The sequence below is a fragment of the Pinus tabuliformis genome, chromosome 8, assembly GCF_031772625.1.
Source record: "Pinus tabuliformis cultivar Carrire ecotype Pingquan chromosome 8, CPIR1, whole genome shotgun sequence".
Taxonomy (NCBI): Eukaryota; Viridiplantae; Streptophyta; class Pinopsida; order Pinales; family Pinaceae; genus Pinus; species Pinus tabuliformis.
Window position 1 is genome coordinate 1,519,500,690 of NC_142294.1, and position 15,031 is coordinate 1,519,515,720.

At 40.0% G+C, this 15,031-nt stretch overlaps 1 protein-coding gene across 1 annotated transcript in view; it reads left to right on the forward strand.

The window, feature by feature from the left end:
* LOC149241668 (uncharacterized) overlaps positions 1-15,031 on the forward strand; it is a 411,686-nt gene that overhangs the window by 193,505 nt on the left and 203,150 nt on the right. The window contains exons 3-5 of the mRNA XM_089367568.1: positions 10,645-10,734; positions 11,111-11,165; positions 11,363-11,485. Coding sequence (XP_089223694.1) covers positions 10,645-10,734; positions 11,111-11,165; positions 11,363-11,485 — 268 coding nt within the window. The remainder of the gene's footprint in view (positions 1-10,644; positions 10,735-11,110; positions 11,166-11,362; positions 11,486-15,031) is intronic.

Genomic DNA, 15,031 nt, shown 5'->3' on the forward strand with positions numbered 1-15,031 from the left:
TCAAACTGAAGAGGGGGATGAAGAAGCCAGAGAAAGTCAAATGGGTGAAAACCCCGGTGAGGAGGAGCTGGAGGAGGGTGAACATGACCCTCAAAAAACTAAACAAGACCAAACTCCATTGTGGAAATATGTTAACAGGGCTGAAACAGGGAGAGGGGGTGGAACCACTAAATTTCATTGCCCCCATTGCAACACTGATTACACAGGTTCATACACCCGTGCTAGAAGACACCTCTGCGGGAAAAGGCCATGGGATGGAGAGAAACAAATAGGAATCAAAACTTGTACAGCGGTGTCAACAGCAGAGAGAGCCAAATACATAAGGGAAGAGGAGGAAGCCCAATACAGAACAAAAAAATCAAGGGGTTTCTTTGAACCAAGCTCACAATCACAAAGAACTCCTTCAACATCCTCCCAAGGCAGTGGATATGGACATGGAGGCACAGGGTCATCATCTTTAAGGCGTAGAACCATATCAGATTTCCTTGATGAGGGGTGTAGGAATGATGTGGATTCAAAAGTTTACAGGTTTCTCTATGCATGTGGGATACCATTCAATGTTCTTCGCTCACCTTATTGGCACGAAATGGTTTCTGCCATAAATGATGCCCCTAAAGGATACAAGAGCCCTGGGTATGACAAGGCAAGAACCGTTGGTCTTGATCATGAAAAAGCAAAAATATCACATTCTTTGAATAAAATGACAAGTTCTTGGACTGACCATGGGGTGTCCATTGTATCTGATGGATGGACAAATGTAAAAGGCAAGCCATTGATAAGTGTTCTTGCTGTGTCTGTTAGTGGTCCCATCTTTCTAGCTGCACATGATTACTCAGACAAGTTCAAGACCGCCATCAACATTGCAGAAGCATTACTTGAAACAATTGAGCGTATTGGCCCATACAATGTCATCCAAGTCATCACTGATAATGCTCCTAATTGTAAGGCAGCGGGAGCAATTATTGAGGATAAATACCCCAACATATTTTGGTCTGGATGTTTGGTTCACAAATTGAACCTTCTGTTGCATGATATTGTCAAAAACAAAAATGAACAATACCAATGGATTGGTAATTTGTACAAGAAAGGCAAACAAATGATAAAATCTATTACAAATCATATCAATACCCATGGCCTTTTTCGCAGTCACTCGAGATTGGAGTTGCTGAAGATTGCGAAGACTAGATTTGGTAGCTATTACCTCACCTTCAGGCGCCTTTTGAAGGTAAGAGAGGCATTAGCTAGCATGGTATCAAGTCCACATTGGCAGGTGTTAAAGGAAAGGGCTACAAATGTAGCTGACATGGCAGGTTTTGAAATGGTGGAGGAGGCCGCTCTTGATGGGCAGTTTTGGACAAGTGTGAGGCAGGTATTGGATTTCACCAAGCCAATTTATCACATGATTCGGTTTGCAAATACAGACAAACCAGTGATTGGCGAGGTGTATGAGCAAATGGATACCATGTTGGGGGAAATAAAAGACATTGTTCATAATAGAGATCCCAACTTGTACAAACTGATTCATGATTGTGTGTGTGAACGGTGGAATAAGCTTAACCTTCCACTACATTGCTTGGCGTATATCCTTACGCCAAAATACTACTCTACATCTTGGTTGGGCCAACCTGCAGCAGGGGGTGGGGTTAGGACCAAACCCCATTTAGATCCAGAGGTAACTAAAGGATATTTGGAAGCATTAGAAAAGTTGGTACCTGACAGGGAGGAATGTGCAGCTGTGCGCCTTGAAATAGGCAGATACTTCAGTGGCACTGGTTTGTATGGTAACTTCCATGCAATGGACGACAAAGATAAATTTGAATCTCTCACATGGTGGGAAACATATGGCGGCCACGGACTTTTGCCAAAATTGGCAAAAAAAGTTCTTTCACAGGTTGTAAATTCTTCTTCTGCAGAGAGGTGTTGGAGCACCTACAGCTATATACATAATGTGAAAAGAAACAGACTCAATGAAAACCGAGCAGAAAGCTTGGTTTATGTGCACTACAACTTGAGGTTGTTGAGTCATCACTGTGATCGGGCTAATGAGGATCCCACATATAAAATTTGGGACAATCACCGAGAGGATGACAATTTGGAGGATGGCATTGTACATATTGAAGAACTAGAAGAGGAACTTGTAAGGGATGAAAATGAAGCAACAGCCATGCCACCTCCTCCTCCACCTCCACCATCCAGTAGCAGTGCTCGAGGTCCGAGTCTTGTTCCTTTGCTGTCGCCACCTCCATCTACACCCTCGCATGGAGGTTCTAGTTCTGGTCGTCAGTCTGTGCGGGAGACTCCTAGAAGACCACCACGACCTGCTTATACTCCTGGAGACTCTCGTGGCAAGGGCCACATGTAGATTTACAGTTTACTTGTCTTTTTTAGTTTCTATTAGACTTTAGTTTTCATAACTGTTGAGTTTTGAGTCCTTGACTCTTGACTCTTGACTCTTTCATATCATAATGATATTTTTTGTAAACATTATATCACTGTGACAATGAAAATTTGAAGTTTGAAGTTGGACCTTGGCAATTATAACTCATTGGTAATGATTGTGAATTATGAATATGATGCTTTGTGAAAGACTAAAGTTGTTTCATTTCATCTCATTATTCATGTTTCATTTTATAAATTTTTAACATTTCATATCATGTTAACTGTTAGAAGTTAGGACTTAAAAATATCTTCGATATTACTTCTTTTAATGGTTAAACTTAGCTTACAAGTACAACTTTGGTGATCAATGATGATAAATGTTATTGAATTTTCAATTCTGAAAGCTTGAAGTTGAAACTTTAAGATTGAATTTGATGAATCATGATTTATAAGACTCAATATGACCTAGTACAGTCCCTTTAGTCATTTAGAATTCACATTTTTCTGGATTGAGAGACAGGTTCATTTTAATGCATTTGTGTAATACTTTGCCTAGCTTAGTCAAGGCTTCTTGAAAATCAAAGCCATAAAGTGTAAAATCATCCATATAAATTTCCACCGCATCATGTACTAATTCAACAAAAATACTCAAGACTGCGCTCTGGAAAGTCGCAGGATTTAAAATGTCTAAGGCCTCTTGACAGCTCTTTGACCATATAAACTCAGAATCTTTGGCCAACAACCCAAATAAAGGAGAGGCCAATTTGCTGAAGTCCTTTATTAACCTTCGGTAGTATCCAGCTAACCCTAAGAAACTCTTGACATCCCTCTGCTTTTGAGGAGGTGGGACCCTTTGGATGATTGCTATTTTGTTTGGGTCCACCTGCAGTCCTTGCTAAGATATTGAATGACCTAGTACAGTCCCTTTAGTCATTAAGAATTCACATTTTTTTGGATTGAGAGACAGGTTCATTTTAATGCATTTGTGCAATACTTTGCCTAGGTTAGTCAAGGCTTCTTGAAAATCAAATCCATAAGGTGTAAAATCATCCATATATATTTCCACCGCATCATGTACTAATTCAACAAAAATACTCAAGATTGTGCTCTGGAAAGTCGCAGGAGCATTGCGTAGGCTGAAAGGGAGGACCCGATACGCAAAAGTACCCCAAGGACAGGTGAATGTGGTCTTATCCTGGTGTTATGGGCATATTTGGATTTGGTTGTACCCATTGAATCCATCTAGGAAAGAAAATAACTTTCTCCCTGCCAGGCCATTTAGCACTTGGTCAATGAAGGGTAGGGGAAAATGATCCTTCTTTGTGGCTTTGTTCAACTCCCTGTAATCGACACAAATCCTCCATTACCGTTTTTCTTGGGATCTAACACTAAAGAAGAGACCCACTCACTGTCAGAGATAGGGTAAATGAATCCTGCATCTAGCAGTTTTTGCAGTTCTTCTTTGACTACTACATCTTTAAGAGCTAGATTCATCCTCCTTTGTGGTTGCCGGACTAGCTTGCAACCTTCTTTGATGTATATGTGGTGAGTACACACTGAGGGGTGTACTCCCTTCATTTCCTTGTAACTCCAAGCGAAGGCTTCTAGGTTTTCTCTCAACATGTTGCATAGCTTTTCCTCTTCAAGAGCAGAAAGAGATGGATTAATTTTCAAAGTTTTCTCTGGGTCAAATTCTATGGTTTTGACACAGAGTGGGTTGGAATTGGCCAAGCATAAGTCAATTGGATGATTTTTCTGGGTTTCCCTTACTTCTTCTTCTAATGGTAATGAACTAGGAGTTGGACTTTGGAGTAGGTGTTCAATTAAGTCATCCTCATCTTGTTGTCCTCCTCCTATGGTTGCTTCCAAAGCATAAAGTTGGGCTGAATAAGCCTCATCTTCTTCCTCCTCCTCCAACCATAAAGGTAAATCATGCTCTAGAGAAGGTTGAGCAGGAGGGTATAGGACTAACTGCTTGGACATATGCCCATTCTTGATGGTCATATTCCCAGCTTTGCAGCTAATGTAAGCATCAGCTATGGCAAACCATGGCCTCCCAAGGATGAGAGGGTAACCAATAAGCTTAGCCTTAGGTTGGAGAACTAGAAAATCTGCAGGGTACTCCCAGGAGTCAATGGAGACCATCACATCCTCCACAATTCCCTCAGGGGTGACTGTGGAATGGTCTACAAGTTGCAGAACTGTTGTGGTCTTCCTCAATGACCCTTGGAGGTTGAGCTTGAGCATGGTGTCCTTGGTCATCACATTAATGGCAGCCCCAAGATCAATCAGAGTGTGTGGGACAATGGTGCCATTGATGTGCACATCTACTACAGGGCTTCTAGGGTCCAAATATTTTGGACATATTACCTGCCCCAGCATTAAGTCAGACAGCTGCTTAATGACATTAATGGTAGGGGCATCCCATTTTCTTCTTTTTGGATGCTTGAAGCATTTCTCCTTAATCAACTTATTGTAAATGGGAACATCTTTTATTGCTTGGAGAAGGGGGATCTTTACACAGATTTTTCAATTCTCCCAGAAGTTCAAGTTCTTCTGGGGTAGGCTGGAGTGGTTGGGCTAATCTCTTAGGAAATGGTGGATTTACTTTAAGGTTGCTTTCCTATCTTTCTTTCTCAACCTCCTTATGTGGAGAGGGAAGTTGATCTCCCAGAATTCTCCCATATGTTAGGTTGATCTCTTGGATTTTTACAAGATAAGTTGGGTATGATGTCTCTCCACTGTATACTTGTTGAGCCTGCCTATTGTTCGGGTTCGGATTTGGCTGGGCAGGCATCTGGGGTTGCTTGGGTGGAGCAGAGTGTAGGAGTTGTGGTTGGGTAGGTGGTGGAGGCAATAGAGATGGAGCATTGTTGTATTGGGGCCTCCACCCTTGGTGTGGGGTATTCCACTGAGGTTGTGGCTAAACATAAGGTTGAAATGACTGGTTGGCTGGCTGGGAATGATACTGAGATGCATAGGACCAAGGAGGGGGTGTAGACTAGGAAGGATGAGCATGGGGTCCCCAAGAAGGTATAGTTGTGGTTTGGTTGGGGTTGTAATATGCATGGGATGACCCTTGCATACCTTGCTGGTATGGTCTAAGCCCAGGAGGTCTCCTTTGGTTGATGTAACAAAGCTGCTTAGTGACCCCTTCAGCTCCTTGATATACAACTTTGAGTCCGAGTAAAGAAGGGCACTTGTCTGTGGAGTGGTTTTCTTCACAGATCGAGCAAATCTCAATGTAGTTCAATGGACATTCGTTCCTAGGATGCCTCCTGGTGCATCTAGGACAAAAGATGGCCAAGGCTCTCTCTGCTTCCTCTTGCTTCCTTTTGATGTTCATGGTATCCAATTGCAAGGCAAGGGTTTGCAACATCTCACTTTTGAAATCTTCCAGCATATTTCCAATTTCACCCTTGATGGATGAGTTGGAAGATGATGTACTGGCCATAGGTTGACTACCCCTACCCTTTTTCTTGGCTACCCTAGAATGGTTTCTAAAGACAATCTTGATATCCTCATAGGGTAATTGGTAGATATCTGCTCCTGCTAACAAATTTAAGGTATCCAAAAGTTCTTCCCTTACTCCTCTAAGCAGGATCAGCGTCAGTGACTCAGGGTCAAGTGTGCACCAGGCCCTTTTGTAACTGAGCTGGAATCTTTCTTCATAGTCTTCTAAGGATTCATCCTGGCCCATGGTCATCCTGAAAATCTCTTCTTTAGTATCCTTTGACCTACAGTAGTCCCTATATTTGTTGTTAAAATCCCACTGCATCTGAGCCCAAGTTGTGATGCTATCTCCAGGTAAACCCATGAACCAGCGCAATGTTGCATCCTTGAGAGTAGATGGAAACAATTTTAACTGTTGCTCATCATCTGTATAGTCATAGGTTCGGCATATAACAACAAACTCAAATAGGAAAGTGTCAAGTTCCTTTGTGGTGAGGCCATGGAAATGAGGTAGGGCAGAGGGGCTTATATTCTTCATCTTGGTTTCCCCTTTGGTTTTCCTAATGGGGAAGGCACCCTCAAATCTCTCTCCATTCCCTCTGTTGTTTCGGTTTTCAGCCATTGGTTCAGTAGGAATTGGTTCTTCTTCTTCTTCTTCTTCCCCTATAGGTTCTTCAAACATGTCAGGTTGCTCACCTAAAGGTTCCTCCAGTTCACAACCATTGAAGAAGAGAGAAGGTTGGCCGTTGGGTGCAGTGGGGGTATTTAGCAAGAATTTTCCTAAATTGTCCCTACTCCTACGAGGCATGAAAGGAAATGTTTTTGGGTTGGTTTTTGGAAGATTTTTTTAGCAAGAAAGTACTTTGCAAAAATGAAATTGTTGATTGAATGAAAACTACTGATAGAAAGAAACTACTTGCTGAATTGAAATTCTACTTGCAGAATGGAAAGGAAAGCAGATAATGACAAATGAAAGAAAGGAAGCTACTAGATTACTTTTGCAGAAATAAACTAATGGAAGAAAATTGAAGACTAGAAATAGAAGAAAAGAAAGCAGTAATCACATTCTACTCTGACACCTCCCCGACAATGGCGCCAAAAAGTGATGAGTGCCAGTATTGCAGCAAGGATGCTGCAACTCCTGGGCTACCAGCTTTACTTATCAACCCGGGGTTCGTACAAAATTGGAGGTGATAGTGCTATATGCACAAGTAGAAGTGAAGGTCCTGCCTGTTGTCACTTGTTCATCTAGCAAGAGACCCCAGGGGTTCCAAGCCAGACTTCTATAGAGTCAGAAGAAGCTTGATTCTTTGATGGAAGAAGAGAAAATCTATTCTAAGAGAGCTACTCTACTGCAGTAATGAAGAAAACAACATGTAATGCTAAATCACACCATATCCTAATTAACCATTTAAACAACTATACTAAGCAGAATTGCTAAATCAACACTAACCTAATGCTGCTATCTAAGTTACAGAAGTAAAGAGTATCAAACCAAACTAATGTGTAAGCGAAGAAACTAAACCAAGTCTGTTTTTGCATTATGGGTGTTTTGGTAAAATCAAGCATGCAAGGAGTTAAGCGGAAGAGCATGTGAAGAGTGAAATCAGTAAAAGGAGGATGTAACGAAGCAAAAGTGCATAGGAACCGTTGGATCGATCGGGAATAGTATCAATGGGAGATGAGCGACGGAGATCTTATCGCAGAAAATTACGTGAATAGGTGGACGAACAGGGTTAACGGGAGACGAATGGCGGAGATCTTATCGTAGGGGATTGGGTGAATAGATGGAGGAATAAGACTAATTAGAAGATGAACGGAAGATGAATGGCAGAGATCTTATTGCGGGAGGTTAAGTCAAGAGATGGACGAACAAGACTAATCAGAAGATGAGTGGCGGAGATCCTATCGCATGAGATTAAGTAATAGATGGACGAACATGATTAACGGAGGATGAGTGGCGGTCTTCGTAGGTGGTAAGTAGTTTCTCGCGCACCCTAAGGGCTGTAAGTTGAATTCTTAAATTTTGCGCGATTAGCCTAACTGGGTGACACGTAGCACGAGAAAACCACTTTTCTCGCGTGCTCTTGGGCGAATATCGGTCGTGCAAGAATTCGCGCGAGATTGTGTGAGTGCGAGATTGTGCGATAACCGTTGGATCAGGTGGGGTTGATCAACAGTGGAGAGCAGCCAAGCTAGTTGGCGATCGGGTGATGCGATAGCCGTTGGATTAAGCGACGCAGATCGATGGTGGAGGTGTGGAGCGCTTAAAGTCAAACGTTGAAATGAATAAAGGTGGTAAGCAGTTTCTCGCGTGCCCTAAGGGCTGTAAGCTGTATTTCTGAATTTTATGTGATTAGCCTAAGTGAACGACAAGTAGCACGGGAAAACCACTTTTCTCGCATGCTCTCGGGTGGATATCGACTGTGCAAGAATTCACGTGAGATGACGCGATAGTCGTTAGATCATGCGGGTTTGATCAACGGTGGAGGTTGGGAGCACATAAAGTATCGAGATGACGCGATATCCGTTGGATCGAGGGCTAGACAGATCGATGGTGGAAATCTAAAGCGCATAAAGTCAAGCATTGAAATGAATTGGATGGTGATTGGTCAGGTTTATTGTGGATCGGACGGTAAGGAGATCTATGGGTATAATCCTTGCTAACCTGCTAACTGAAGAAAAAGGCACAAACGGAAGAAAACTAAAACACAACCTATCTATGCTACACTGCTGTAATGGAAATGCAGCTACTTAAGCAAATGAAAGATTAAACCATGAATCTATGCGCTATACTGCTATAATGGAAATGCAGCTACTTAAGAAAATGAACGATTAAACCATGAATCTATGCACTACACTGCTATAATGGAAATGCAGCTACTTAAGCAAATGAACGATTAAACCATGAATCTACGCTAACATACATGTACAATAAAGAGGAGCCTTAGCTGCTAGGGTTGGGCCCTAACCCAAGAGCTTCAACCCTCTGAGTTAACTCAATGCTGGCTCAAAACAAAACTCATTCTTATTATCAAAACAATGGATTACATCAACAACTGTCACAAGTCTTGCAACTCAAAAATAAAGTAAAGTTTTACAATCAAAAGTCTGAATCCTACTGAGGTCCTAGGCCTCTCTACTTATACGACTGAAGTCTCCAACGACTTCCTTAAAATTAGGGAGGCTTAGCTCTCAAACTAGAGATAAACTGGTGCTTTGACTTCCACTTGTTCGATTGCCTTCTAGTGCTCATAATTTGGCTAGTTGCACTCCGAGCTGATGGAGGAATATTCGAATGGAGGGGTAGTAAATGAGGAGGATTTCTCTCATGTAATTCCTCTCCCTTGTCCCATTCGAGTTTTGAGCAAGGTCTTTGCTAAAATTCCTTCCTTTTATCCTTTAATCCTGCATTATATGCATATTAGACCACAAAGCAAAATATCCAACTCTAATTCATCTCATAAACAAAATATAATCAAAGGTATGCAATAATTTGTGAGAATAGTTGGTTTGACTAAACTACAAGGTGAATTAAGGCCCATATAATTACCCAATGATAAGGCTCATCAACATTCTTCATCAAACCAACAATTCATAGGGACACTACCTTGGGGATGGATAAATTTCTTGTTGTAGATCTTATGGGGCAAGAGTGTGCCACATGACACTAGAAAGTTAAGTATATTTGGCCTTGATCCTTTTAAGGGAAGAAAAGAGATTGAAAGAAGGAATGATTTGGAAAAGAAAACAGTGTAGGCATTCGGTTGACCTTCAAGTGAATTAAGGTCTATGGGTTCCAGTGAGCTATGGAGGAGGTTGGGGAAAAATGGGGAATTCTATTGAGTGAAGTCTGTGAAGGCATTGTCAGCGATGGGGGAGTGGAGGGAAGACATGAAGATCCCCAATCTGATGTAGTAGGGCTTGGTTCACTAGAACATAGTCCAAAATATTTTGGCCATTGTGAATCAACTACAGTACTGTGATAGACAGTGACATATTCATCCTTTCAAACCTCTCATGGCCATCATCTCACATTTAAAAAATTGATAACAATTCCCTTGCATGTGTGAGAGACTCAAAAGGTAAAAAATGATTTGAAACATTTTAGAAACCAATGCATTTGAAAATTATTTGCATTTTGTATAGAGTGAGCTTAGTGTAGTTTAGCACTGGCTTTGCACTAATTTAGACTTGTTTTAAGGAAAAAAAATTTTTGTGAGGGCCGACAAATCATGTATGGAGTGAATGAAAATTCTGTTTAGAAAAATATAATTTGTTCTTGGGAGCAGACATGGCAAATCATAGCTTGGAATTTCATGAAATTATGAAAGCAAGTCCAAAATTGAGTACTGTATGCAATTTTACTCAACTCCGTGGTTGGAATCCCTTGTTAGAGAGTTTGGTCAATATCATTGGTTCAAATGCTTTGGGCTTTTCGACTGGTGCTTATAGACCATGTTTTATTATGCCTTACGAAGGTCCCGGAGTTTAATTTCCACTCTTAATACAGTGCTGTGGCACACATGCTCACCTTGAGTTCCCCGGAAGGAAGGGTGGGTGAGGGAGGTGAAGGCACACACATACATTCATACATTAAAACCTCTCATGGCCACCATCACATATTATAACATGGTGATGATCATGACCTCTCATGTACAGGACACTTGGGAGTGGCAAAAAATATGATTTGAAACATTATACATAAATTAGTTTTTTATACGTGTTCAGAATATAAAGCTCCAGAAATTTGCTCCAAAAATTTGTTAATATAGTTGAGAGTGCTTTAATACAATTTGTATACCTTTTCAGGCAGTAAGGCTTGACGACAAACAGAGATTTAAGCTAGTTGAAGAAAATGGTCAGTTGTTGATAAGAGCAAACCAGGGACACAGCATTGAGGTATTATGCTTTTATTGATTATTTCATTTGGAATTCATTCTATATGTGTTCTTATTATCAGCAACACTTCGTATGATAATTTCTGTTTCTAATTTTCCGTTAATTCCTCTGGGATATTGACAACTGAGATATGATTAGTTTTTCAATATTATAGCTGATATTTTCGATTTAAAAACATTTATTCTTTTTAATCTCCATGGATATGTCTCTTCTGTTACCATAGTACTGAAATTTAATTCAAAAAATTAGAGGCCCTTGCTGATTAAACCAATTGTTTAGTGACCTGGAACTCTTGATAGACAGTGTTATTGTATAGCTTTCAAAACTCAAAATGAAGTACAGAGAGATCTCATATGACCATGATTGTGCTTGGCAGATTGTAGATTCAGAAAAACTATTTAGGCGCATCCAATCCCCAGATGAAGTTCCAAGTGAGAGACGAATTTTATTTCTTTAATCTTGAATGAAGATTCAAACGTGATATATTTTCCCCCTTCTACATGCTGTTTCCACTCATCCTCACTTTCTATATGTAACTTGAGAATTTATCTGTTTTTATGCTTTTCTATGCTCAAGGATTATCCAGCCTTTTAATTCTAAGAATCTGTTATTGTTCTGAACAGTGCAGTTTGTGTACATGGATCCTATAAAAAGCATTTGGAATCTATTCGTAGAAATGGTCTCAACCGCATGCATCGAGTACACATTCACTTTGCAACTGGTTTGCCAACAGACAATCGTGTAATTAATGGTTTGACTTTCTCCCTTCCCATCCTACACACCTCACTCCAGAGAAAATAAAAAGGAAAACAAAAATGTAAAAGCAGGGGAAAGAGAAAAAAAAGACACATGCTCACAGACGGATATCATCTTATTAGTTTGTCTTTTTTATCAGGTCGTCTACGAACTCTTCATCACCAAATATTCATATTCATACTCCATCCCTTTTAGACATTACATACTTTTGAATGAGTGTATTGTCAAATGTAATGACTGTCGTGAATGACAATAGAGAAAAGTATTTCTTATAGATTTTGAGCACTTATTTTGTTTGATAAACAATATTGCATGTGGTAAATTTGGTTCTTCAAACTACTTTACCTCAACAAATTTCCTTTCATTTTGAATTCTTTCCTCGGTAATGTTACTTTGTTCATGGGAAAATATATATGCATACATCCTCAAAACTTCAAAATCTTATAGAATTGGCGGATAAACATACTAGGTAGTTAGACCCAAAGGACAATCTCATATTTAATTCTCAACCGTAAATCCAAAGATATGAAAAGTAATGCATGTTAAAACTGTGGATATCCGAATTTAGATTTTAAAAAACCACACCACAGAAATCTACAAACCATTATAATCTCTCCTCTTAAGATATTTTTAGAAAATTCTTGTTAATCCGACATATCTCTAGAAGTGGTTAATCCTAAACAATTCTAAATGTATTTAATGGTGAGAAGGCCATGCAATGCTTCGTGTATTTTTCCTGTTTCTGGTTGTGAGGTTTAGCATCGTATCAGAGTATGCTTAAGCCTCTTCACATAGTGGAGAGCAGATATTAAACTTTGAACGTTCGATTATCAACGCACGAGATTGACACATCAGTGAGTTTTTCCTCTGCATTCACCAACTGCAGCCGCCATCGATGTGTCCATAGTTATTCTGAGCCTGAGTCACTGCCAGCAATGGAATAGAATTTAGAATCTCAGCTTCAGTCGTTGTTGCTTTGAGACGTCTGCTGCCCTGCCACGGTACACCGCTACCATATACCACCAGAGTCACCACTCTTCTCACTGTAAGAACGGTTATGTTTGCATTTTTTCAGGTGCCAAATGGTGCAATGAGGGTTTGGAAACACGGCAGGAGGTCCACCCATTTTTTTTGAGCTGACGGCATAAGGCATCAATGGTTTTTCATCAACTTAGTTATACTTGACCTATTTTGTCTCTATGCAAGTGCTATGAATTGATGTTAAGCAGGTATGATTAAAAGGTATTATTTGATGAGTTTAATTTTTCAGAAGCTTTTTATTAAAGAAAGCTTTTTGGTTTTATGTTTTTCTCAAGAAAAACAAAGTTAAAAACGTTTTGGTCTTTTTCTTTTTTTTTTTCAAGATTTTCTTTGACTTCGAAAAAAAAAGGTGTGATTTCAAGATATTAAAAAATAAAAATCTCTTGTTACTTTCTTATAGGTACAAGAATGTTGGGAACCAGTGGAGAATGGATTTGGAGAGCCAGATCAAATAACTCTGCAGGCTATGTGTAATGCTCAGAAAAATCAGCACGTGGAAGTGAGGAAAAAGGAGAACAAGGCCACTTTTTGGATACAGAGTTCAGTAGATACTCAATTTTTTCAAAGATACTGGTAGCATCCAATGCAAAGCAAACTTGGAATATTTTGAAGTTAGCATATCAGGGTAATGACAAAGTGAATACTGTGAAGCTCCAAACTCTTAGAAGAGTCTGAAACATTGAAGATGGGGACAGAGAACATTAACTAGTTCATGACCAAAGTGATGGGAGCTATGAATCAGCTCAAGATTCTTGGGGAGATGATGGAAGATTAAAAAATTGTGGAGAAAGTTCTGTTGCCGCTCAAACTAGCAGGGGGTCCTGTTACCCCTCAAACTAGAGGAGGGGCGGGGGGGTGGTCCTAGAGGGTCACTTGCTAAGTTAAGAGCAACAATGAAGCTAAAACCCACTGTCACCACAGCCAAAGCTTTCTACTTTTTACGGACTTTCACCGATGGGAGGAGACTCAATATATAGAGAATCACTTATGAATGATAGATTAACTAAAATGAGTGTGAAGTGATCTCGGGGACCCTTTCCTAGAGGAGGCTCAAGAATGGGACTCAATATATAGAGAATCACTTATGAATGATAGATTAACTAAAATGAGTGTGAAGTGATCTCGGGGACCCTTTCCTAGAGGAGGCTCAAGAATGGGACTTGCTTGCCTTTTAAGCAAGGTACAAGGCTTTCTAGGAGAAGGGGATGAGGATTTAAGAGCTAGGTTTGAGGAGTGTGAATTGTATAGGAGATTCCAAAACCCTAAAATCCTTGTTGAACTTGGTTTCCCAAGTGTTTCTTGAAGAGTAGACACTTCAAGGGTATGGGACCACACAAGACCAATTGGACCCAGGTTACGTCAAGAGGAAGGAGTTTAGCAACCAATGAAATACTTGACCTAAACAAGGAGGAGAAAGGGATCGAAGAATTGATTTTCAGTTGAAGGTGCAAAATGATCCCTATGAGGAGCTAGCCTAGGGAAACTTAGGGCAAAAACCAATCTCAAGGCTAGGGCTTGGGATATCTCACAACCCCACCATCGGAATTTCCTCAAATTTGGAGGAGACCTAGGAGAGACACTAGCGCAGTTGAGGCTAAGAGATCAAAGTTTTTCTATGTGTGGCTTTTCGGGAAAATGATGCCCAGGGGGCCCTAATGTGGCTAGAACTAGAGTAAAGAAGAAGAGGTGAAGAAAAGTGTTTCTTTAAGTGATCAACTTATGGTAGACAAATGCCTAATCCTTTGGGGAGATTGGAGTCAAGGATAATATGAAGATAGACTTCGTTTCCAGGTCAAGGAGGCTTAAAGATCAACTTCGCTTGTCATTAGGGTGAAGGAGAGTGACCTTAAAAGCTTTTATACTTTGTTTTGCAAGGTGAAGTGGCTTATCTAGATAAATTGAACCATAGAATTATCCCTAGGAGAATTCATTCAACATACATGGCCCATACATAGAGATATGCTATATAGAAACATAATTCCACAATTTTGCAGTAAATGCATGCAACAACTAGCCCTAGTATAGCGAAAATCTCATTATCAATGCATGTGACAAAGTAAAAGAATAATAGCATTAAATTTGCACTTACATGTAAGAGAATATATCCAACCACCAATAGACTTGCCAATCATGAAGCTCCAAGATAAGAAAAGACAATCCATACATCAAAATTCATCCATGCTCCAAAATTTCGTCCACCAAGAAGGAATAGCGAAAATCTCAAGAGAGATACAAGTCCAAACCAAGTGATGATGAGAAATGAACTCTCATCATTTGTATTTATACTCTCCTAATGAGTTCGATTTACCTATTTGAGCCTACATTAGCCCCTAAAATAAAAATAATATGCAAATAACTAATTTTTGGTGACAAGACCACCAAACTAGCTTAGAAACAAAATAAAAAGCCTCTCAAGAGTTCAAATGATCAATAATACATATTGTTGGGTTCTCTAAGAAGCTTGATGAAGTCCATAAGTGCCATAATGATGAATAGGACT